Source organism: Tubulanus polymorphus, chromosome 6 (genome assembly GCF_964204645.1).
Source record: "Tubulanus polymorphus chromosome 6, tnTubPoly1.2, whole genome shotgun sequence".
Lineage (NCBI taxonomy): Eukaryota > Metazoa > Nemertea > Palaeonemertea > Tubulaniformes > Tubulanidae > Tubulanus > Tubulanus polymorphus.
This window is the reverse complement of record NC_134030.1, coordinates 8,346,584-8,374,416: the sequence shown is the minus strand read 5'-3', so window position 1 is coordinate 8,374,416 and position 27,833 is coordinate 8,346,584. Positions and strand designations below refer to the sequence as shown.

Below are 27,833 nucleotides of genomic sequence, written 5' to 3'. Positions count from 1 at the left end.
ATCATAAATGACATTTACGGTTACCGATAGTGGGGTTACCGATAGTGGTCAGCGTGGCCACTATTTGACTCTCTTTTCCCGGACCATTCCCCACCATGCGCATTGTTTTCCCTGACTTGATCTGCTAAGAATCCGATCAATTAACACAGTCAAGTAAGACATTGATGGACACTGATTGCTAGCTATCTCAACAGATTTCCCCAAATTTCCCAGCTTTTTCACGGAATTCCCTGACTATTCTTAAGGAACGAACATTTCCCGATTTGAAGGTAAGTGACCGCCCCAGTGTTCGTTTCTCGTCTTCAGCGGGAGTCCACCGCTGACGTACGTCATCGATAGAGAGAGAGGGGAAGAATCGACAATAACAGATTCCTCGGAGGAATCGGCCGGTAATCATCACCGGAGGAGAGGTGACTAATTGGTCGGATGAGGCATGATGCAACGGTGATCATGAATTGAAAGACAATTACTTCACGGCAAGTACACATATATAATATTCCCCTCGAGAGATGTGGTCTCAACATTGAAAGCGAATATACACCGTCAGACAGCTATCTCTAAAACTCATCTCATTCAGAGATATAACACTAAACAGAACAAACAAAGTTTGTGTAATAAGAGTTGATTTCTAGAGAAAGGGATGGCTCCGACCAGTTCGGAGCTATCCCCATTGGATCCGAAACCAAACCACATGGCACTGTGTTACCACTATTCAATCAGACAGAATTAATGATAGCCGTTAAGACTGATCGTAGAATATTCTGACTTTTAACAGGACTGAAACAATATGATAACTTAAGGATGATATATCACAAGCATTGCTCTCAGTCCCTGCTAATCCATTACCATAAGAATATTTGGATATTCAGGATTGGACATCTCGCCTGCCCTAATCATCGCACCAAGTTTCATGAAAATCAATCGAGAATTGCAAGCTGTAATCGCGCTAACAAGAAATTCAAGATAGCTTCCCTGGTGTACATCTACCCGCCTCAATCCTCACACCAAGTTTCGGAGAAATCCATCAAGAATTGTCAACAATTATCGTACTAAAAAAGTCTCAAGTGAATGGCACAACCAGGGCCGTCGGAACGGGGGCGGCATAAAGCCGCCCAACTTTATGCCTAAGAAAATTTTTTTCAAAAGCATGCTGTACAGCGTAGCAGCTCGTAGTTCTCTGTACTAGGTGGTTGCTCACGACTTCTCATGCTTCTATGAATGAGACCGTGAAATGGCCCCAAAACGCATCTCCGGCGATTGGATTTTCAAAATTTTTCTAGGGGAGGGCCCCCAGACCCCCTTCAGAAATAAGCCTCGCCGCTGAAAAATTCCTTCCGACGGCTCTGCGCACTGCCTAAAATAAGACGTCTTCCACCAATGCGGAGACATAATAATTCATTCAGGAAATTGAATTAATCATAATCACGATAAACTGCTGACGTAAGATTTAATTACATTTCAAAGTGCTATTAGTACGCTGCAAATTAATCAGGCACAATACAGGCAGCTACGACGGCGATATCACCTGGCTAAAACTTTCGCTAATACTTTTGGCAATATTTTGATCGTCGCTTGGCTTCAATTACGGCGACATACGACCAGCGCTTAGCGTTCATCGATGCCGATGCAGTCAGGTGCTTTAGAGAGCAGTAATTTTAAACGATGTAATGGATCACGGCGAATGACGCATCAATAATTCATTGCAATCGATTACGACACAAAACCCATTCATCTCAAAACAACGCTTATAGACACTCAGTGAGACAGGAATTTACGTCGAGCTTGAATTTTCTTCTGAGACACTCGCCTATCATTAATTTATGAGCAGCAATTCTCGCTTAAAAGTCAACTAAGAAGCTTATTTTCTTAAAACAAAGCAAAATTTCCTAAATATGTTTGATATTCTCAGCGAAAGTTTCATAAATTATAGCTAAATGACCTTTAGAGTCCTTTAGCGCTGGAATATCGCATCCATATATTGTGGTAGAATATTTGCCCGTGAATCATGGTTGCTATATTTTTTCCATCTCTCACCGGCCAAGCACCATTATTGGGGGCATTATTATCACGTTCAACGTTTCCTATCATCGATTATAGAGGGGAGAGGCCAAAGAAGAGCCATGAAATCTCTGCAGGATTCCAACGCTTGTCGAGACCGCTACAACAGGGTACCGACACTGCTACTGTGGCAAGCGAGGATTCTCTGATGATCCGCGAGGTTCCCTTATGGTGGTTACTCAACTACCGTAGTTCAATTTCAAGGGGCTTTATGTCAGTAAGAGATGTAACTCTGCAGGGCAGCTGCTTTCCACCAATTTACAAATTCCCTGAGTTTTCCCTGACTTTCCCATGTTATAATACGAATTTCCCCGATTGAATCCAAGGAATTTCTTGGATGCAAATGTTACATCGTGTAATCATAAAGAAATGTGTGGTCGGTAACATGTTCAAATTCCAGATTTATTGCAAAATTTAGCAAATTTCCGGACTTAGTCTAGATTTTTCTGATTCCCCGCCGTTTCCAGGTTTTCCAGGTCAGTGGCCACGCTGCACTGTCAAGAAAAACTACAACATCGCAATTAATAATACATACCCATCGCTGAATGAAAATATATCAGAATTCGAGCGCGACCGACTGGAGTCATCACGGTCGCCGAATCCGGGTGTCTGGTCGTCGTCGACGAGTTTCGAAACGAGGTCGTTCAACGCGAGAAATCGATCGCTCGAAGCGCTCAAACTGAGTCCGAACGACGAGTCGCTGTTGTGGCTGCGGTCCAGTCCGTGAGCGTCCATCGTCGTGGTATTGTTCTCCAGTCCGAACGAGGCGTGGTCCGGACTCGTGTTCGACCACGGACTGTAGAATGTAGACGACGATGTATTACAATTGTTACCGGTCGGTTCTATTGTTGTCATGTTCTTCGAGAGGCTAGCACGCTGTAGTGCTGTATGTAATTCTAATATATTTATCTGAAAAATACGGAATATGAATCCATTTTGAATTATTGACATACAAAAAACTTGATCACGACTATGCCTTTCATTTCATAAGGTTGTTACCATCTCTAACAAAGATGGCCACAATGGAAGCAGGACATCTATCATTTCATTATTCAAGACAGCCGCAAAGCACGAAATAACAGTATTTGATTTTTATATATATATAAATCTGAAGATAGAGAATATGAATCCATTCTATATCATTGGCATACAAAAAATTTCCAACGACTATCCCTTTCATTTCACAATATGCAACCAACTATCTCTAACAAAGATGGCCACAATGGAAGCAGTCGTGTCTAGTATTTTATCATTCAAGATAGCCACAATGGGGGAGACTGATATCTGACAGTCCAAGATGGCCACGATGGCAGGACAAAACTGATCCGTGTGTCAAGAAGGCCACAATAGCAGCAAGTGATTCAATTTCGTATTTACTATCATAATCTATTGATTATCTTTATCGAGCCTATATACCGCAGATGGCCGTAGGTTGCAGATTGAACACACCTGCAAATACGTATCTATCGGGTTTATATACATAGATAGATACTGTAATACCGTCATATATTGACAACATGACTATCCGTTGTATGTAACACCGGAATCAATTTCCTCAGGCTGCATATTTTCTTCAGCCGAATGAACATAATAAGATTAAACCCGCGCGCTTTGACCTATAATAAGCAGGTTGCCGGAGACCTGACTGTAATCCATAGCCGCGCACAGTTGCTGCCTTAGGTCAATGTTATTCCAGTCGCCTCAACGGCTAAAATAATTTCGGTAAGCTCTCTCTTTCTCTCTCTCTCTCTCGTTACACTGAACCCCGGTGTATATACATGTCTCGTGTATATGTAACTTATCCACTCGTAGTCTAATTAGAACTTGCTTAATGTCATCGGGAGATGTTGACATATAACCGCGAAAGATTGGATAGCAACAATTAGTACATGCTTCGACGAGTATACCGGGCATATAAGCGTTCCAATTATCGAACGTTACCTGGCATCATCATCGTCATCGGAGATCTTTACGAGAGACTCTCGATGATGACAATGGCACCGACGCTCGAAAACGGCCCGTTTAAAAATGTGTTTAATTAGGATCACGAAGCCTCGGGGGGGGGGGGGGGGGGGTGGGAACGGCGTCTTTTACTATTAAGCGCTATTCGTGTAAATATACATAATGAAAGTGAATCGAAACGTTGCTCATAATGCACGAGCTTTGTTCGTCGAATTAAATGTCAATAGTCAACAAAGTGTCACTTGTTGTGTAGTGAGACTCAGTGGATCCACTGAATATAACTCTTTATTTAAGTGCAAGTATCACACTTACACCCAGAACCACACCCTCATAGAATCCATGTCATTATATCAGTTTCCAATTTCTAATGTCCATTCTTGGGTTCAGGGGTTAATACCAGAGACGTTACACCTCCACATTTTTGGATGTAGCGTGAAAATTTAGTGACTTGTTTCTTCAGCTATAAAACATCGCTGAAATGGCGATGAGCAAAGAAACGATGAGGTTTAGATAACAAAGATACTTAAACTAATGTAGACTAAACTAATGTAATCTACATTAATTTAAGTTATGGATAATAATTCTAATACTGGGCAAAACAACTGAACATTTATCTATAGAAGCCAAAAGAAGAAATATCTAGGAAGATTAAAACTGGAGTATAGTCTAGAGCTGATTAATATAACTGCATTTCTAACTAATATTTCCCCCGGCCTAAACCTGATTCGGAACGTCATTTCGAGAAGTCAAAATACAAGAGATTAATGGCCGGTGCTAAGTCATTTCCTGAAATTTTTCTGAAAGCTCATCTGCGACTTTTTCTCCGACCCATTAGTAGCGCAGCCCGTTTTGACAGTGGCAATACGATTCCATTTCCTGTCAACATACACGATCGGTTAACCACAATTTCTACGACGATGACAACGATGACGACGACGCCGCATTTTACGACGGTCGGTTCGAAATCGCGAATCAGAACCTCAACGACAAACGAACGAAAATTCGACAGGAAATTTCTATCATTTCCTTGTCGTGTCGATGTTTCATTCACGTTCTATTTTGTAAGGCAGAATTAATAGAATTATTCATGTAGTCGTCACGTATTCCAACAATCCGTTCCTCATTTGCATTTTCAATTTTACGCTACCGCGCCATTTATACACGTAATCACATTCGACAACATCACGCACCGCCCGATTTCTTCTTCGACAACTTCCATCATTCCTATCATCTTTCTCTCGACTGTCTGCGGTTGACGGAACAAATGACCACCACCAGTTTTTACAATCAAGACTTAGCCCTTTCAGTGCTGATTAATACGCGAAAGTACTGGAATACCATTTTTTTCAAATTCCACCCCAGCGTGTTGAATAATGGGCATACCGCTTTGGTGCATCTACACCGCGGTGGGACATATCATCAGTTACCACTGCAGTGCGATGTATCATTAGTTACCACTGCGGTACGATGTATCATTAGTTACCACTGCAGTGCGATGTATCATCAGTTACCAATATTTCACTATGTTTGACACGAGCTGCTGTCTTTTAATACAGATAACTACTAGTAACTTATGACATCAATACACCGCATCAAATCAAACACATTGAACGTTGAATACTATAGCAAACCTTAGCACTAATTACCCAAGCCTATGCTAACGTACCATTGTTATGTGCACGTATATATTTTCACATCATTTTCACGGGGAAGTGATATCATATTCCGTTAATCATTTACCCTCCGAGTGTCAACTCCCGTAAATAATGTAAATCATATGTGTACACGACATTCGTTAACTAGGCTCAGAAATGCGGCCCCCCTGAAGAACGACGAACTAGCTGGGTAACTATGCCGTTAGAAATTTTCACCACCACCAACAACCGATGACAGCCAACCCAGACCTCTCTGTAGCCGGTAATCCCTAATGAACTGGTCATCTATTCCATGCAGTTACATCATTACATCAACGAGTGATAATCAAGGGCCAATTCTACTCTATCTTTTACTACCTCAAAATATATATAATTATATGTATATACATATACATATATAATAAACCATCTACATATTGCAGCTAGAGGACTAGCAGAGGACCGTCGGTATTCTCCATCTCGCCCAGCGTTCAATCACAACGCAACATTTCAGCGCACAAATGATCGATAAAATGAATGACAATCATAGTCATATGTGCATGCCTATTTCGTTTTGATTATTCGATCCGCGCATATCGCATCGAATATTGACTTAAGAATTTAATTCCACAGTTATGAGAAGCTACATTGTCAACTTGCGATCACGGCAGCATGAGAGAGAGAGAGAGAGAGAGAGAGAGAGAGAGAGAGAGAGAGAGAGAGAGAGATATTCGACGACGGACGCTGCCGCAGTATTTCAATTTCACCTCTGGGTAGTTCTATCAATCGGCAGTAATAGTATCGTTGAAGATTGCGCTTCGAAGCTATGAGCTAGTCGATGTTTCAACCACGCAGGGTAGCTACTTTCCACCCATTCACGAATCCCCTTAGTTTTCCCTGATTTTATCATGTGGTCACATAAAATTCCCAGAAATAATCAGAAAAAGTCATGGTTCAAAATGTAAAAATTCATTCATTTTTCATTGAAACACTTGGTCAATAGCATTATCCAAATCCCTGAGTTTTCCAGGTTGTTCGTAAAATCGGTCAATTTCCCCCCGAGTTTTCCCTGATTTTTATCTATATTTCTTCTGATTCCCTGTGTTTTTCAGGTTTTCCAGTTTGGTGGTCTGTCGGAGATTTCAGAACCCTGAGTTACCAACACACTTATGGTGAAAATTTCAAAACTAACATCTATCCGAGTCTCAGAGATATTATGAATAAGTTTTATCATGGACTCTAGCGTTTAAGTTTATTCACAAGTTCAGGGATCAATATCAATCCAGAATAGTATTAAGGACTGAATTTAAACCAGAGTTCAAATATCCGGTATATATATCTATAAATACGCATAAATTAGTCACCACTACTGGTTAAAAATAGCACCTGATTCAAAAAGACCTGGTCAGCGTAGCGAACGAATTAAGACTCTTATTCTTTATTCGCTTTTCATGCCAGAATGTTTGGCTGCGCAAAACAGTTTTTACCAAACATACCAACAACGAGGACTACTTCAATCCTTTTATCTATTGTAAAATTGACACTTATCCACACTATTCTGCCTACGGTGGCAATACGGTGAGGGGAAAAGTCAAATGGAAAAGATAATTTCAAACTACAACATGCACATTTAACAGTGTTCTCCACAACATCAACAGGTTTTGGAGCAGCGGCCGCCCCTTTCATTTTGCATCCCCTTTGAAGATCAGCGATCCGTCGTAAAATATCCGCTGCCCCTACCAGAGTGGATGTCAATTCTATCAATGCCGATAATTGCTTTAAAACAGTTTGAGCTTAATGTGAAAAAATAGAAGATTATCGCAAAAATGAAGCTAAAATTTCTGTATATTTCTGAGGGTTTGAAAGCCTTGCTACTTCAGCAGCCATGATGTCACAATACAGCCCCTTTAGAATTCCAGCATACAGAGAAAACAGCATTTCTGATGTTAATCACAACTAATTGCTCCAAATTCAGACTTCTTTTCCCTTGAACTTTTCGCCGTCGCCAATACCAAGATAATCACTACCAGCACCGCTGAGCGGCCGCCGCGTTACCAGCAACAGAGGACAAAATCAATTTTTATCCGATGACGGAGACAATGAAGCGATAAATCAACGTTCAAAGCGCCATTACAAAATCCATAACACTTCATCATCGGACAATTCTAGTTTGCGATAATTTTACGGACAATAGTCGCACGGCAGCGGCGAGGAGCGCGCCGGTGTCGAAGAACGCGCCGGTACGTACGTCTACCGGTGAGAATAATGTTTAATCAATACGGATTGTTCGGTATCAGCTCAGACCTTCGTTCAATCACACAAGCTGTGACTATACGGGAGTATGACGTACGTATACGCCGTGAAAGATTTTATCTACCATCAACAAAACCGTGGTGGTGCAGGTAGTGGTAGTCAGTTCGACTAAACCGACAGTATTCGCCTCACGCCGTCGAGTTCAAGCCGAGATGAGACGTTATTAGCGGAGGATGTTTTCGCAGGCCGATCGACCACACGAGGTTTGATGGAAAAACGTACACACTGCTCTCTGATCGTCGTTTAAACGAGCATCCCCATTCATTGGGTTCAGTTAGGAGTTTAAGTCCAGAATAGGATTCATGGGAAGTTTAATCTGCTGTTAGACTCCCAGCTTGTTGGCACAAGGTCTGCTGTCACACCTGTCTGCTTTCAGGAAAATCAAGTCAAGAGAAAACTAAGGGCATTGAATACAAGCGTAATTGAAGTTTCTGATTAGAGAAGCTATGGATCTGCCTTCTGGACCTTCAGATATCCGACCCTATAACCGAGACCACACAAGCATTTTTGACCTGGGCCATGGGCATGGGTCAAATTCGATTCAGGCCTGGTCCTTGCCAATTAGGCCCGGACCAAATCGTCTCTGTACAATCACAACTTTTATCGCCATCCATCCCCTTTTCAGCCGATGAATAAAGTAACAATGGACTTCAAATGCCAGGTGTTAGATATATGACCAAGCATTCAAAACGCGCTCAGAGCTTTGGTTCTAGACTGAAGATTGATCAGCCGCATTTACGACGTAAGCAATGGAAGTAACGAACAAATCCATAATAATGATGTTCCTCTGGGGTAGAGGGGGTATGGTTACCTATATATCCCAATAGATCACAAACTTACGTCGTCATAAAAAGAACCACCATTTCGTATAGAGCGTAATCTCATCTGATATATGTCTCGATAAAAAGAACCGCACGCTCAAATACCATCATAATTTAGATTGAGGAAATAAGTAACTGCAGGCAGCTATCATCCGATTGCTCACGAGAGCATGTATAAAAATATCGCCATCGTCTCCCTCGCTCTCGCTCTCTCTCTGATTCTACTACTGTGAGATATATTGATTGCCGAGTTGAATATCATCGGAATCTACAGTCCTCGTCGTCTTCCGGACACCTGAGACGATTCGTAAATCATATAAACGCACACATACTAACATACACACGCACACGTACGCTGCTGCATCTCCCTGCTATACGTAACATCGCAGCGCATCAAATAACAAACGTATTAGCAAACATCCATCTTAGTGATGAAATATATAACACGCCCTTCTCTCCACATGACCCCGACGAAGACGTGAGTCACGAAAGCCGCGATCACGCGAGCATTTTTGGCCGGACCAGAAACGTCGGACCGGGCCCAGCCGAATTTAAGCACGGGTCAAGAATGTAAAATTGCAACTAGTTCTGGGAGTGAATCACTTCGCTTTGTTGGAGCATGGTTTAGTATCGAGTAAGTGGTTTACATATGAACGCGTTCTCTAATTAGGCACGGCCCAAATTTTGACTACGGTGGACACCTGATCCGTGCCGTCTCCATGTGTTCGTGGCTACATTCTAACTCGATTCTATGAAACAATTTTGATGGGGCTCTCAAACCGAGACCAGTGACTAGTTTTGTAGATAGAATTCAGCTTTAAGTTAAAGTTGAAACTGGTCACAGGTCATTGTGAGCGTTAACCTGATAAGTGGTCTACGATTAAGTAGCATATTTAATTGCATCTTATATTATCGGGATGAATGAATGTTGTTTAACCCTTTCAGTGCTGACTAATAAATACCCAATAGTACTGGGGATAATCTGAAAATTTTGAAAAATTTCACCCTAGTGTGTTGAATAACGGGAATACCACTAGTGCGTCTACACCGCGGCGCAGTGTATCATTAGTTACTAGTATTTCACTATGTTTGACAGGTGCTGCCATTTTTCAAGAGATAAATTTACTTATCACTAATTACATCAATACATCGCACTGCGGTGTAATAGCAAAATCTATCACTGATTTACACACCGCACTGTGGTGTAGACGCACTGAAAGGGTTAACGCGTCAAAACAGTTATAAAATATTTTCATACAAAGCCAATTACTATGCATTATTTAAGGGGTATTGCGTTGGTCGATGGGTACTATTGGCGTTTCAAAATAATTGGCATCTATTATCTAAATAATTAAATTTCATGACTCTCTCTTTTATTGAATTAATTTTCATGTCTTTTTAACGAATTCAAGTGGCTATAAAGGTAGCGCAGAGTGGATACGCGCACTATAGGTCATCGATATCGGGTCTAGACAGGAAACCGGTTAATTAATTCAATTCGATCGAATCGAACCGGTGATAGGTATATTTCTTTGGTGATACATAACGTGCCCGGTGAAATCCGAGCACGCTACGCGCAATAATCGCTTACCATATTCTAATTCATCTCCTGTCAACTTAATCCACCGGCATAAAAACAAAATCCGTCGTATATCACAAGCGTGAAAATATTAGTTATCCGATTAGAGGAACGAGAAATCAAATCGTGAAGATACCGGGTGAATAGTACGATACGACCGCGTAGTTGTCATTCTTATCCGTTATCGCGAGAAATGCCGTAGATCATTTTAAACTCGCGACAATAAAGCGCGCGCCGATCGGTCTTCGCCGGATTTTATTCCGCGATTGTTAACGTTAACGTTTTTATTACGTCGCGTGTGTATATACATCAGTCAGCTGACTGGATGACTGTTCTCTGTAGTATGGCTGTATCTCTGCCTCTCCCGCCGTGTGTCTCACCGTTCAGGTCCAATAACCGAATGGCATTATGCGCGCAATAAAGCCCGTGTACACGTTGTTGTACCGCCAGCGCTGATAGACAACGTTAATGACATCACAAAAGCGCTCTGTTTACGTCTGGATATAAACATTGCGACAATATCCACAACACACACATACTTCACCAGTAACGCGTGTTTGGGTGTATGGTTGTTTGAGCGTCAAGGTGAAATTAATACATACGTATGTGTGCTTGTATAAACGCCGAGCTGTATTAATACAGGTGGTTCACGTGTAACTCAATCCTAATAGAAACCCAGGTGTGACTTATTATTATCAACAACAGTCCGTTATCCATGACTGGCGGCAGGGGGGATGGTTTGGGGATATTTCGTTATAAATAAAAGGTTTTTCATCATTAGTCAGAGTGGATAAGACCTACCTCTGTGTGCACACATGTAGAACCAAAAAAAAAAATGCGCTCCATTTTCAAACAAAGCGTACTTACGGGTTTTCCAATATTTTTATTATTTCCCATACCTTTTCCATAGATATAGATTACAAATTATCCATACCCCTAAGCAACACATCGTCGACCTAGAACAGGCAATGTAGGCCAATTCAAAGTAAATAAGCGCCAATTCTGTGCATTTTAGTATTTTCCAGGATAAACGAAATACTGAAAATCAGGAACGGCTGGCAGTTCCGGAGAAGTAATGGCCGTTCATAAAAAATGTACATTATCTACTATATTTGGCCCGGGCCAAGGACGGAACAACTGATCATACGGGTGCCAAATTCCTGTTTGACCCGAGTCAAATTTCGGGCGTGGTCCATGCCAATTTGGCCGGAGCCAAATCGCCGCTTATGAAGGGGCCTCTGACCTGAAGGGACCGTAGTCCATGCCTACTTAACCGGAAGACGATTGCGATTAAACAATGAGCAACCGATCTGTTTCATTGGATTGTCATACGACGACAATCGCTTTAACCGGATTTTGATTGATACAGCAGCGACGACCTAGTCACCAGTGATAGCTATCGATCGAAAGGTTAAGTACACAGCGATGTAATCAACCTATCTAAAGGACACTAAGACTTATACGGTAAATCAATTAATCAATCGACAATAAGCAACAGGGATTCAATTCTCAGCAGATCTCACACAAGACACACGACGATCATGAAACGAGACGAACACCCCGGATAGTTATTTCAATACACAGCGCGGCCATATAAAGTTTTAGAGACTTTTTCAAGACTTCAGTTCAGACCTAACTATGCCGATTCCTTTTCGTTTACACCCCATCCACAATGGCGATGTTCCCCCATTTACAAATTCCAGGATATTTCCCTAATTTAGCCATGTTATAAAACAAAATTCCTAAGAGTGAATCTGTAGCAGATGATCTGTAGTTTCTTTGTTAAAAATGTTGAAATTAAAAAGAAACGTATCGTCAAGCAAACCCTGAATTAAACCCCGAGTTTCCTCATTTTCTTGCGAATACGTTTTCCTTTCTTGCAAATTCTTTTTCCCAATCAACCAGGTCAGTGGCCACCCTGCCATCTATCTAAAAAAAAAGTTAATTCGAACACGTTTCATGACTCGAGGCTCAAGAAAATTTGACACGCACAAGGTTTTCTTGACTTTCTTTTATCAAGACTTATTACAGGTTTAATGAGCATTATTTACGAAATTACGGTCGCGGACGCACAAAGGCGTAATCTTAACTGATGAGACTGAGTGGGTGTCGTCATCTTTTTCTTCTTATTAGACAATACAAAAACAACTTAAATGCCAAATCAGTAGAATTAAGCCGCAGTCGCAGCATTTTTGGCCAGAACTACTGTTCAGACTGGCGCGTGAATGAGTACGTTTGAACGCGCTCTCTAATTAGGCACGGGCCTAATTTGACTCGGGCCTGATCCGTGCCGATTCAACCTTGGCCAAATCATCTCCGGGCGATCGTGGCTATAGGTTCGCAACTGGTATACAAAATTACTAGTCGATTTCACAGAAGCGAAGCGGCTTTGACCGAAATTCATCGGAGATGTTTTTGTCGGAAACGTTAAGACAAAAGTTTCAGACTGGTAAAATAATTATAAACATCAAACGGATTATAACAACAGCAGCAGCAGCAGCAACGCGGAGACAGCTCAAAGCCTCAGTTAAAATTAAATACGGAAATCTAAGCGGAAACGTAGACATCTTAAAAATCGACTGTCGCTGGCTTTCCAGCAAATCATCGAATATTACGCAATTTTCATTGAGAATTGAGCCAAATTTACCATCAAAATCGCCATGTTTAAAAGTTTCATTTGTGCTCAATCGGTACCATGGATCGGACAACTAATTACTCAGGATATATAATTGTTGAAAATGATTTTTTTCCCTTTTTGGCAAACCATCTAATATTGTACATGGCCATACATGTTGAATGCGGAGAATTAATTAAATTACCGCATGGGGAACATTGAATATGGTAAATCAATGAGCAAATTTCTAGGTGAACTGCGGAATATGGTCACTCCATCTAAAATGGTTTTTCTATTTTTCCAAATCGAAATATCAGTCATTTTCAGTATTTGTTCATTTGAAACGCTTATCAGGGACCTAAATCAGCTTACTGTTACTTAATATCCAAGGTAAGTGAAACAGATTTTACGGAAATGAGCGCGACAAAAAGTTCAAAATTTCAAATTAATTTCCCCCAGTTTCAACGCTTTAGTTCATATTCGACGGTTCACCAGAGAGCCGGCGACATAATGTCAGTTTTTGGCCAGAATACGCCGCGTATATTTCCTACGGTTCGAGTCTGAAGAAGACGACATCGCAGAGACGCGCGCACAGATTATGTGTAATAGATTGTCCTTTATCTTAATCAAATTCAACCAAGCAAAGTTAACTCGATTTTGTTCATTTATCACCAGCTTGTGTTGACATTGCCGATTGTCAGATGATTGAGAGGAACGTCTGACTGGCCGGCGGTGCTGCGACGAAGATTCTCGCCGTACTGTTATCTTCCACCGACGCAACCGCTGCTCGAGGCCGATGACACGACGAACTTGCTCTCCCGACTTCAAAAAGAGACGCATTTTCCGCCCATGAAAGGCGACGATCCTCTTCGTCTTCGCTTCAACGGTCTTTACTCGGGTGAAAATTGAACCAGCAGTAAAGTTATCGATGTCACTACGATATGAACGATCAAGTTTAGGACACGCCAACGCTTTGCGATTCAATTATAGATATGTATCGATGTTACACAGTTATTCAATGGTAGTAGCGTTGTGAATAGATTTTATGCAGCCAAACATCAATTTCTGGTAAGGTCTTACAATTCATTCCCAAAGGTCATACTGCTATTTTGTCACCTATTCAACACATAGGGACATAAGGGCGCACACTTCGGAGGCATACATACAAAATCCAAGCAGGTGGAATATTGAGTCGCGATCACACGGAGAGATTTGGCCCGGGCCAAATTAAAATTGGCACAGACAGGGGCCCCCCACCGAGTCAAAATTTTGCCACGTGTAAACCACTCACTCAATACTAAACGATGCATTAACAAAGCGAGGTTTGTCACTTCCGATAATTTGACCACTGCTCAAATATTGCTCAGACCTGATCTGTTTTTGGTCGGCCAAACAGGCATGGGGCCATCTTGCAGTCAGAAAAGTTATTCCATAAAGCTGTGCTGATGTACAATTTGGGGCTTCTTGGTAGTTGCTTCAGCAAAAAGTCTAGTGACCAATTGATATCGCGGCTATCTAAGAACGGCTAGGCTGAACAATGGTTTGATTGGAATGAGAATCGATGAAGATGATCATCTTCTAACTTATCCCTAGAAGAAGTGATGGAATAAGCTGATATCAGTGCTCCCGCAACAGACAAGGTTATCTAATTACTAGGGCTTTACATAACATGAAAAAATCAATGAAATCTATAATTCAATAATAGCACCAGAAAACAGAACTTCAATTCTTCCTGTGGTTTCCATTCTTACCACACTGCGATATTGATGCAAATACATCGCATCACGTACTTTACAAGCTGTACCACTGGTTGGCGCCATTAAAGCCGGGCTTCGGTGTCAGTCGCAAGAGCAGCGTATGTCGTCACGGAGAGATGGCCAAGTCGCAGAAAGTAGAACATGTCGCAATGGCGCGTAGGTCATTGTGACGCCATCATCTCTGACAGGTGCAACCTTGGCGGACAGGTTGGTGGGTCGTGACACAATCTCCGCTGGCAGTAGCATGGGTACATAGGTCAGTGGGTCATTGTGATGCAGTCGCTGACAGTGGCTGTGAATCGCGTCACAGTGAGGCCCTACGCCCGCCTTAATAGTCTGCCTCCAAGTACCAATGGTTGAAGCGAATAAATTCAGGTACTCCCTAAATCCCTACTCCCTTCCAACCACCAAACAAGAAAATTAACTTTAATAAATTATTTGACGCCTGCGAAAAAAATGTAGAATTTCTGGTATAAGCTAATGTGGAATTGCAAATTTGAAATCGAAGTTTAAAGAAATTTCGGGAATTATGAGATTTGGCGATTGGGTAGATGATAGTCTTCGACTGGTCTAATTTTAAAAAAAATTGTTTACTTGTGACTTCGATTCACTTTTGCCTCTAAGCTGGTCTGCAACTTCATTGCCTCCATGGTTGAAGAAAGAGCTCTTCTGATGTCTGCTTCATCATGACTTTGAGCATATCGTGTAGCCAGCCAGCCCGGTCCTGGGGCCCGGTCTGACTGTCACTTGATATCCTAGACTTGAGTCTGGGTTGAAGTAGACATTGTCATTTAAATAACTTATTCATGTTATTCTGTATGAATTACCCGTGTGTCTTGTATTTTCTTATTTTAAAATTTGCAAATTTATTGATTTTTGGAATTTTATCCCGGAATTTCAATGTAATAAGGATCAATAAAGTATTGAATTGAATTGTCACCTTATACACATGCCATCAGTGGACGCGGAGCCGTATATGACAGCTATGCTATTATAAATTGCTAATCTCCTGCATACGTCTAATATCGAACATATTTTCTAAAACATTTGAATATTGAAATTATATGTTTACACGTTTTTATATAGACCGCTTGTAGCCGCCGATGAAATTCACGCTGGCCCAACTCAGATCGTAGATAGCTTCGTCATTCCACTAGCATCCCCATGTCAGGGTCTGACTTTTATATCAGACTTCCAAATCGTGAATACATCCGCCATTTAACCGAATAATCCGATTTACTTATCATTTCTATTTATCCCTGCCGCTCCTGATATAATCATACATCCTTTACTATTACAATACGTCTTCTCACGATATTCAATGCGATATAACATTTCGACATTCAAATAGAGGTCATTATATAATCCCAGGGAGCCATTCTACATCTTTATCAATAATATTTTGCCAAATAGCTTGTATGTGTACACATAAACCTGTGACGTTTTTCACATCGATTTACGGTTGTCGTTTGTAAAATGACGCTGAATGGTTATCATTGTTTAGGTTTCATAATGGTAACGTTTTATAAGGCGTCAAAAAAGGATAGAAAATAGACTTTTCTACTCTGGAAGCCTAGCATACGTTTCATTAGACTCCACCGCGGAAAAATTCGATAGGGTTTCAATTGAAATGTAGAAATCTGAAGCGCAAATGAACCAATTACACACCACTCCAGCGACCCCCGGTACATACTCGCTTGTTGCCTTCAATAGAATCCCCGCATGCCGAAGTAGCACAAAGCCTCTAGTCATTATACACGAAGCGATCGTTTTTTCCTTCTATATTCTAACCTCGCTTCGGGACATCGCTACTGTTACGCAGCGCGGCGACGAGGCGCAACCGCACGCCGATTGAAGGAGGAAGCCAGAGAGAGAGACAGAGAGAGAGCGCGGTTAAGCACAATCGATGAAATACGTTCAAATGCGTTCTATTTGACAGGCAATCGTCGGTTTGTGAAGAGAAGCGATGATTGCCACTCGGCTCGGGTCGTAGTTCTTCAATTTATGGTTGCGATCACCTTCATCAACGCGTAATTACGCGAGATAATGGACGACGGTTCGACTTAGAGGTACGTATATATACCTACAACTGATCATCAACTGAGACAACGACATTGTATAAACCAGCGCGTGGTCGCGTCGCTCATTCACCGGTATTTCGTCATTTGTAGAAGAAATTCGAATCGAAGAGGTCAATCAGGGAGTTGATGATATCGAGTCAACAGGTCATTGATTCACATTTCAGCGCTAAGAGGCACGCACGATGACATTATTAACCAAACATTAGTCCAAGGCTTTTTGTCCATCATTTCTCAATATAGGTAAAGGTGGAAGTGGCTGGCCGCGCTTAACAGCGCGTCGCTCCACAATAAACGAGATAACCTTCACTTCTGTTTAAAAACAGTGCGCTCATCTTGCCTCAGATCTCACAGGACCAATGACAGGAGGATCCCTACAGATCAGTCAATGCAGGATATAAGGAGTTTTCAAGGATTTTTCAAGGAGAAAATTCTTCCAGGAAGTGTCCGCATCACTTTCACATCCCAATCATGGTAGTCTCCTCCTCAATCAGTACGGTTTATCTCGGTTTACCATTATTTCAATTGTTTTATAAAAGCAAAATTTCATCCTTGAAGTTACTAAAAGCTTGATTTCTAATGCGGTAACACAGTAATGGGGTAAGTAAAAGATCCTGGTTCCAACTGTACACGAAGTCGTATAACTTCTTATCTATCTAATTACCTATTTCTCAAAATTGAAGTGAGTGAATTCTAAAGGAGTTCCTGACATTTTACCCAAATTAAAGGAGTTTCAAGCACCTTCAAAAGCATTTTCCATTTAGAAGTTTTTTAAGGAATCAAGGAGTCATAGGGATACTGAATAAAGACCCTACGCTAGCGAACCTGGTGAATTCTCACAGCGGTACGTGAATTCTGCGACCAAGTCGAAGCAGGGATAGGTAATTATCACGATGATTTAGAGTAGGAAGATTTTTTCATACATTGTCGTAGAGGGCACTTGATAATCAGAGGCAATCGATTCCAGGTAGACTAACACCGTGTATATCAAGATATAGGAACAATCGATCAATATCCGAAGGAACCCGGATACACGTGTACAGCTTCAAGATCTTATACAAAGTATAAACTTTTCAGGGTAGCTCAGTGCACAACTTGTTTTTCATCATGTCTTTAAAGCAGATGATATAGGCCAGAGCCAGAACCACGCATGGCACTAGATCCAAGACCAAAATGACGTCTAAAGCCTAGCGCACATCGACACTGCGATTGGAGACAACTAGTTGCTACCGAACGATTACCCCGCGCACATTGAAATCTAGTTACAACCGGTCAGTTGCAGCAACTGCATGGCGCGTGTCGATCGTCGAGATCCAGAGCGCGCATATCGACGGATATGACTACGATTGAGTACAACCAGTTGCTCAAAAGTAGAACATGGGCAACTGGCTGGAACTGGAGATAGATCGACGCTTACCAATCGTAAGCTCGCTCACATCGACACATTCAAGCAACTGATCGTATCCAGCCAGTTCCTCTCATGCGCCGAAAACTGCCTTGCAACTAGTTGTCTCCAATCGCAGTGTCGATGTGCGCTAGGCTTAATGTCTCATAGGTCTGCCAACCGCTGGAAAGTGCTATCAGTATCAGTCATTTTTTTCCAGTAACATTTCATTGAGATAAGAAAGATCATCAGTAATCACAGTTATGACCCGCAGTAACATCTTTCGCATTTTTGTACATATCGAGCGAATCGAATCAGTATTTTTCGGGAAGAAATAGTAACAAAATACTGAAAATCAAGAATGGTTGGCAGCTCTGTCTTCACGAAGCCAAGCAGCTCCGCCAACATGAAATTCACAACAAAAAACACCAGACAAATGGTGAATATCTGCAAATGGAGGACTCCAGGCTGCTGAGTCAAACCAGCCACCCCTCCCTTCCACTAGACCTAAACGCATCGAATCAACTAATAGCCTTTTCGATTGTCGTCGGCGTCAAATGCAGCCTTATCAACTAAATGAATTATATAGCCTCGCGTGCTGAGGAAAGGAAACCGCAAAACCGTCTCACCGGAATCACCTATTGCCGGAAATTTCTTCGCGTTACAGAATCGGCGCGCGCGCCTGCAAAAACCGAAGCCATCGGAGGAAATGTAATCTCACCGGGTCACGCATTAAGCACGACATTTAGCTTACTCCGTTCTAGATGACACCCGATAAAATACCGCGTTACGACGCCATAAATCTATCTACCTCACAGTCGACGCAAACCTCGGTGATGTAACGCCGTTTGGCATTTTATGCTAGACACAGCCATCGGTTTTCTAGATACAAGTAAATATGAGCCTTTTCGCTTACTTCTTCAAAAAAAGTATAGCAACACTTTCTTGCCTTTCTATGATTTAATTCCGCTTTATTTCTAAAATTCTCAAATAAAGTTCATCTTTTCTTACGATGGACGATATATATATATATAGGTCTGTTTGGTATGGTAGTGGTAGTCTTTTTAATGATTAATGCAAGGGCGGATGTAGGCTCCTTAGAAGGGGATAGACCTGAAAATAGGAATAGGCACTAAATTTGAAAAAGGCAAATTCAGCAATGCGAGGGCTGCAAGCACAAACAATAATGGGGGTACTGTAACCCACCTACAGAATATTCAGGATTTAACAGGGCTTTTCTGGGCCGTATCTGGGCCCATTCGGTGTGATATCTCAACTTTTAGATATTGCCTTTGCAAAAACTAAATAGCCAGACATTTTGGAGGGCACATTCTAATTTTGAAAGGGGTGCAACAGTCCACCCGGAACTACCCTCCCTCCCCAAAATCTGCCATTGCAATGAATAGTATTCTTCTGATCTTCAACGGTACTGGTAATTCATTACACCTACATATAATATGTCTAGACTGGCTGATGAATTTTGAAATATCGCTAAACAGAACCGTATATCACCAATACCTATCAGTTTTAATCAAAATGAAACCGACGGCGTTGACTGGTCACTTTTTCATATATACGTCTATAATCTAATCACAATGGGTTTTCCAATTTGTACGAAATCAACCCGAAATGAGACGCACGTTCGACAACGGCCTTTACTGAGTCTTATACCGAAGTCGTGTATGGCTCACTGTCGGATCATATTGGTTTTTTTCCGATACGATTACAAGTCAGCAGTTGGTTTACGTCTCCCGAGATGAAAATCTGACATCATATCAGAGGTACGCAAACCAAAGCGACTTAACAGAAACCAACCATCGGCAGGCAGACAGACAGACAGACAGACAGGTCGGCTTAATACTTTCAAAGGTGCAATCACAGCCTATATGAACACTTGCGGTGATTTATTAGTTTTCTCCCAGGGTGATATGTCGACAGTTATTTGCCTGTTGCGTCGGCCGCCGTCGTCCATCCCCGTGCAGCGAACACGCCGCGCGGATCGACTATTGCACTGATTGCTAACCGAACGATTTGTCCACGCGACGCGAACCGGCGATTATTTTGCCTCGGCAATTTTTTGCGCCGACGGTAAACTTCGATTATTGGTAGTCACCCCCTACACAATCGCATCATCAGCACTGATGGCGGCGTTTGAATTTTGTCGATGCAGGATCCCTTCCGTACACAGATCGGTCATTTCTGGATATGTAAGTAGTTTTAAAAGAGAAAATTTCAAATTTCGCGGGAAGCATAGCTGCATCACTCTCTTATAAATCTCAAATCCCAATAACTGTAGACACCTTATGAATCAGTAACGTTTATCTCGATAAACCAGTAACTCAAAACAAAGTAATTTTTCAAAACAAGCAAAATTCCAAGACTCATCGCTGACTTCCAAGTAAGGCGCCACCCTGTTTCAGGATAGGTCCTCCCTGTTCTCCACAACAGGTTTTAGACGGGCGGCCACCCCTTTCATTTTTACGTCAACCCCTCAAAAAATCACCCCTCATAAAATATTTGTTGCCCCTACCAGAGATAACACCAAAATTTAGCTTCATTTTCTGTATTTTTTAGGCTATTCACACCATGCTGCTTCAGCAGCCACAATGCCATACAAATAAACAATGAGGGCAGTCCCTTTAAAATTCCAGTATACGGAGAACACTTGGCCCTATATAACAAAGATGCTGTTCTTTTTTTGTAAATTATAGAAAAATCTTACACGAGTAAGAAATTGGGTTAAGGCGGCACGTGTTTAAAAAGAGTTATGAACAATGTTTCACACACGAACGCTATAGCAGCCGGAGTAATATAGGGAGCGATGCCGTTTGCGTATTTAAGAGATGACAAGAAATCATTCCAGATAATTCCACAAATTGAATTAGCGCCAGAAACGTCGAGCATAGACGAAACCTTTCAGCGGATAGCAACGAACCCGGCGCGATGAAAATCGCAGAAATCATTTCAGCGTGACGTCAACGGAACTTTTATTCCAGCGCATCGAAGCAATAGTCGTCACTCAACTATCAGTCAGTCGATCTGAAATTTATCGAGTATGTTTTATCTTTTTCAACGGCAGAACCTCGAATAATTTCTTTCCCGATTGATTCTACGCTTAGAGCTTTCAAATTCGTCGAATTCAATCTGATTTAACCTTTCGTGAAATTCGCTGTTTATTGGCTACATTAAAGGAATCAAGGACAAGCAGATACGCCGATTTTTCAGTCGGGGGATTTTTTCAACGTGATTGTACCGAAGATCATTAAGACTGATCGCAGACCGGTCGCAAGCCGATCGGAAGTGTTTTATCTTTTACGACAACCGGAACCGGATCTTATACAACCGGAGTGTACTTAATACGACCGATTGTAAGGTCGTAGCCAATGAACAGCGATCTATAAATCATGTGATTTAAGCGTTCGGTTCCAAAAAGATCGTGGATCTCAGGTGACCTGAGAATAGCTACGATCCAACCAATGAGTATCGGCCCGATCGCGACCTAACATGAGTATTCTTGACTGAATCACATATGATCGGATCGGATCTTAGACTTAGTGCAACTTGAGTTAGACGCTTACCATAGTAAAAAATCACAAAAAAACGTTTCAAGCGAAAATAGAACGCAATTCAGCAAGTTTGTAAGGAGGCAAAATTACTTTGGCTTTGAGTTGTGAATTAAGACGAGTAATTCCAGAATGCAAACAAGGGAAATCCAAGTTGTAGGGTTATAATATATTCTTATGAACTCAATTCTAGTTTAACAGTGTCACATTCACACTGCATACATAGTGAATTTAGTCTACTAGACAAGACCATTTATCTTAAACCAACTTAAGTGACCAATCCAGGTCCATCTTAAATTTCAGAACCAACCAATTTTCTGTGTGTGAATAGAAACCTTCCTTTAATTGCCTATCAATCACAGTGCTGCATATAGGGCTGGCCCAGTAAACAACAACTGAGTTTAAAATGTGTTAACACGCAGCATCGATTCGGTCCATCCTAAAATTGATCTGTTCCAGCACCGGCCAAATTTGAACGGACTAACTAGCGATAGCGCGAAGGCAGTCAGTTCGTATACCGGTAACCCGTCCCAGGTGCCAACCACTGAAAGGTGCTATTATATGCAGTAACATGTCATTGAAATATGAAAGAAAATGTTCAATTTTATCAGTAATCAACAGTAAGACCCTCAGTAATGTCTTTCATATTTCTGTATGCATCAAACAAATGTAATCTGTATTACTTATTATAAAAGAGTTAACAAATACTGAAAATCAGGAACAGTTGGCAGCTCTGGGTGAGTTACGTAACCGTAATTCATGTTCAATCAATCAGAATCTCGTGTTGGTCGGTGTCAATACTGTTTAGCACTGCGAATGAATTAGCAATTTGAAATGTGCTCGTTTTTTAAAGCATGAAACTGGACTGCGAACTGTTTCTTACCTGGCCGTTTTTAGTGGCATTTTTCAACATGATCTGTGATTTATTGAATCCAGCGAGCGTCTCATCTGAATCCGATATACCGCTATCGATAGCAGACGCCGATTGCGGTAAAAATGGCTGCGCACCTGGGTTATAGTTGAACTGGAAATAATAGATACAACAGAAATTATAGAGACAATTTTTAAAAAAAGCGCCGAGACGGCAAGCTGGTCTTTCGGGGAAATGAGAACAATTAACGTCATCCAATATTTCATAAATTATCTCTATCATTAAAAGTATTTCTACACATTCTACTGAATATCAACCTAAGATTTAAGCAGCAATTTGACATAAAGCTGATTCAGTGTTCAGGTTTTAGAGGGGTGGCCACCCATTTCATTTTTACTTCCATTCATTCTGAAAATCAGCCACCCTTTATGAAATATCTGCACTGTCCCTACCAGAAATAGAAGAGACTACCCTACACCAAAATCAAGCTTAAGTTTCTGTATTTTTTGGGGGATTGAACCACCGCTTCCAAAATATTTGCACTGCCCTGTCCGGAAATAGAAGACTACCCTACACCAAAATTAAGCTTAAGTTCCCATTTATTTTAGGGAGGATTGAACCACCCCTTACAAAATATTTGCACTGCCTGCCCTACCAGAAATAGATGACTACCCTACACCAAAACCAAAATCAAGCTAGTTTCTGTATTCTTTGCGGGATTGTAAGCCTCACTAATTCAGCAGCCACAACGTCATACCCTTAAAATTCCGGCATACAAACACTATGATTCTCAACTTAAATATCAGGATAGGCACCTAGATGTTTAGGGTTAACACAACTTGATCATCGTGGAGTTTTAGGACGTTTCAAAGAGTATTCGAGATTGAAGAAAATGCCAAAATTCAGAGCAACAATTCTCAGTTATACCCAAAATATTAGAAAGCTTAGAAGTTACACAGCTGAGGTAGTTCTCAAGCGTGTCCAAATCAACTAATAATTAGCATTGAAAACACTTGAAAACAATTTGAATGAGGAAGCTCGGGGCAGGCGCAGGCAAACCCTGTTAGCCTAGCCGTGGTTAGTGGCTTATCTGTGGTTAGGCTAACCAGCTTGAAATAAGAAGCCACACGAAGACAAGGTTAGCTAACAGCGGTTTCCTGTGCCCATTTATGCCTAACCACGGTTAGCACTAACTACAGGGTTATCCTGAGCCCGTCCCTGGATTTTTGAGTTTAAGGTTTTCAATTTGCCTCTGATATGTTTCAGTCTAGTTTTACGAAAGAATAGAAAGTTTATTCCCGATAAATACAACCGCGCGTAATCGTTCATAACCCTTTTTCGGCTCGAGTCATCTCAAATTATAGATACCACTGCATCAAGAATCAGGTAGTCTTCCCGGCAGTCGCAGAGATCTTTACATAAAGCCACACGTCTCCCGCGAGATGTCATTTTCTTTCGAATCGGCTTAAAAGCCGATCTGCCAACGTCGCGTATCCCCCAGAGGTAAACACATCAAAGTTTATCCGGCGCATTAAAAGATTCCCGCAGCTGATTTATCTGATAACCCCCGACCAGAAGTGCTAATTAGCTGTTTTTCCCTGGATAGGTAATTTTTTTTAACTCGATTATTCGGAGCGAGCAACGCTTCGTTCTATCTCTCTCTCGGTTGTGACTACGTAGATGAATCATTTAGGCCTAGTTTAAAGACGCCGCTGATTATTGGTCGGTCGAAAATGGCTTTTTTTCCATCCTGAAGCAGTTGGCTTATAGGCTTACATACCCCACCACAGGGATTCCAACTAGGGCCTAGCACCCAGTGGTTAAGGCCTATAGTTATGCAGCTTCAGCCACTCTGAAATCGACTTGCGCCTATCAGATAGCCTGTTGCATACTGGTAATTGCTAAGTAACCCAATCCGGATATAGGTTGAATCTTTGTGAATGGATCCATACGCGTATAGGCTCTATACATGTGGGGTAGAATGCAGGCCCGTACCCAGGGGGTGCAGGGGGTTCCGAATTCTGTCATTTTTGTCAGAGAAAATTTATCAGATTACATTGATGTTTCAGTGATTTTGTTATGCAATATTCACTAATATTGGCCGGAAATGTATCTAAAAACGCTAGACCTAATTAGACTCACTAGGCCTATCATTAAATTCGCACCCACCCAAAATAGAGGCTGCGTACGTGCCTGGAATGTGGGCAGGTTACGGGAGACACTATTACTCAGCAATTTCATGGAAAGAAATGAATTCAAACACAGGTTCAATAAAATATGATTTTGAATTGGCTGTTAGGCTGATGGGATCACAGCTAGGTCTAATGGTCGACATCTAGGTAAATGCTTGCTGGGTGTTTTAAGGCAGCGAGGCCTACCAGGTTTATCGATTTCCCAGAAGCATGCTAGAAAATATCAGGTCTATTACTTGTAGGAGGCCTATTTTTCATAATTTTCAGGGGAGAAACAAGTTACTTCTTTTACATCTTTTGTAGGGCCTGCGCACATTCCACCAAAGATAAACAGTGGGCCCTTCCTTTAGTACTAATGCTACCTGTTACCTAATTCCCTACTAATTCCAGATTTTCATGCGTTCATGGACTACCTGTCTGTCACACATGCTCTTCGTGCGACGTTTTGGTCCGTAATTCCGTTAATAATCGGTTGATCTGTAAATATTATGCATCAATTTGTTCAGTAAGGAATTTGCATTCAGAAATAAATCATGAACTGGCAGAAATTTGTTTGTGTTTTCTTCTATCAGCGATAGTTTACCTAGCATACGCTCGCGTAATGCTGAAAAACGGCTTTTATGGCCCGTCACTTGGCGCCACCTACAGTATTTTGATATGCTAATGAGCAGGTGATGACGTCACTGTAACGTTTCCGAGCGTCCGCGGAGCGGCTTTTTAGCATTACGCGAGCGTATGCTGAGTAAACTATCGCTCATAAATGAAAACAAAAACAACTTAAGTGAAAATTGTTGTTTATTTCTGAATGCAAATTCCTCGCTGAACAAATTGATGCATAATAAAGGTAGAAAAACCGATTATTAACGAAATTACGGACCAAAACGTCGCACGGAGAGTAGGTGTGACAGACAGTAGATGGATCCACCCCCGATTTTTACACCATGTCCAAAAAATGAGTTCTGCTTCAAAGGAAAACCTGGCAACAACCCTAATGACAAAAATCCCCAATTCCATAAATGTATATAGGCTTCTATGCTTAGAGGCCCTACACCATTTAAATCATTTTTCAAATTTGAATGAACCCAGCAAAACTTGTGTGGCAGGTAAGCTTAGCGTACGCCAGAGGCAGAAGAGACCAACACAGCGCGGTTATCAACTTGACAACACTTGTCTCAGTTCTATCTGTCACTGTGAAAAACTGATGGTTTCAATCTCATGGATTTTTAAAACGAAAAAGGTTTCCAGTTCAGAATTGATGGGTTTATTGCGTTGTGACGCAGCTAGAAAATCCACAATCCATCATCATCCAACTACGAGTAGGGATTTCAGGTCACGTGATCAAAATGTGTCATAATTAGCGTTTTCCTCGCTTCAAATTTTTATTCACTCACAAAAAACGCATTTTATATCCGATTGAAACCAAACTTGCTCAGTATGCTCAATTTACCGGTTATTTGTTGTGGTGTAAATTTCATGAGTGTATCTTGCGTAGTTACAGAGAAATAAATCGTAGTTCAGCGCGCATCGCCGGATTTCTAGGAAACAAAATGGCGGCCATGTTTGAACGTGCATTTTTCAATCACGTGAAAACCACATGCAATTTTTTAGGTCAAATCCGCAAGCCCGCTGTTGATTGGCTGATTATTTGACCTCGGAACATTTTAAAAACATTACTCGGCTATAACGTAGTGGTGCGTACTTTTTTGCCCGGCCGTGTATTTGCTATTTTTAAGCGATGAACGTATTTCAAAGCTTCAATATGCGAAAATTATAATAATTGACAAAAAGTACACCCATACGTTTCAAAATTGAATACTTAATTAATCATTTTCTTTAATTACTTTTATGATTGATTTAGTAGTCTTTCGCGGATTTTGACCTAAAGTTGGCGAGGTGCTTAAAATTGTTTACATCCGGGTCACTTCCGGCTCCACACCGGCTGCCAGCTGATCAATTAAAACACTTCCTGGTTCGTTTTTGCTACTCTAAATGGCAATTTAGCAACTAAAACGACAATGTTACTCAATAAATTTATTCTTTATTAAGAAATCGGCCAAGTATAAGTAAAATAATGGCTATCGAATGGCAAATTCTTTAGTATTTTCCACCAGAATCCAGGCCTTGTCTTGTGCAAATTTTTTCCCAAGCAAAAATTTACTTTTCCCAATCTCCTTTGCCTAATAAGTTGAAATATTCATCTTCACAATTAAAGGAAATGCTAGGATAGCTCCTGAAATGAAATTTACTTATTTGAGCTTTTTTGACTCGAGGCCTCCTAGGCCTACCACTGCAATGTAACTGCCGCCAGTAGTGCAGTAGGCCTAAAACACCCAATCAATGGTTTTTCGAGCCAAATGATGTTGGTCACCTAAATCTAACCTCTCATAGGCCTACGTAGGTCTATCCTCTTGATGTTGTGGAATATATTACTCAAAATCAGAAAAAAAACTATATAACTAAGGCCTTGAGATTTTGCGTTTTAGTAAAAAAGACTTTCGGCTCCCGAAACCTCCATCAATAGGCAAACCAATACAGCTTTGACTTTGATGACTATGAGGTACTAATGTTTCATGGGTGGCCATACTGATGAGTGAAACATTTTATGTTAGGATTATTTTCACTGATCGGCTAGGCCCTACGTTGTGAAATGATAGATGTGAACACGGATGTCCTAATGTTCATGATTGTGCATCTTATCTTCTGGGATCAATATTTACAGACTAATACTTGTCTAATACATTCAATTGAGCTAGTTTGTCATCATTCTTATTCAATAGAAGAAACTTCCAGGAAAAAGACCTTTCATTAGATACCAAACATGACATACTTTGTTGAAATTGGTCACTTCCGATGAAATATCGACATAAAACAAGATGGCCGCCTTCTTGTGAGCCACAATCTGAGATATCATGATAAAGATATTTTTTCGAGATGTCTTTTAAGGATCTCTGAAAGAATAACAAGGGTTTACACATTCATTTTAATACATTCATTTTTTCTGAACTTG

At 41.2% G+C, this 27,833-nt stretch overlaps 1 protein-coding gene across 1 annotated transcript in view; it reads right to left on the bottom strand.

Annotated features, from left to right (window-relative positions):
• The window catches only part of LOC141907706 (uncharacterized), a 41,236-nt gene that overhangs the window by 12,378 nt on the left and 1,025 nt on the right, over positions 1-27,833 (bottom strand). Inside the window, exons 2-3 of the mRNA XM_074797443.1 lie at positions 22,647-22,787; positions 2,594-2,967 (exon numbers count right to left, since the gene is read on the bottom strand). Coding sequence (XP_074653544.1) covers positions 2,594-2,967; positions 22,647-22,787 — 515 coding nt within the window. The remainder of the gene's footprint in view (positions 1-2,593; positions 2,968-22,646; positions 22,788-27,833) is intronic.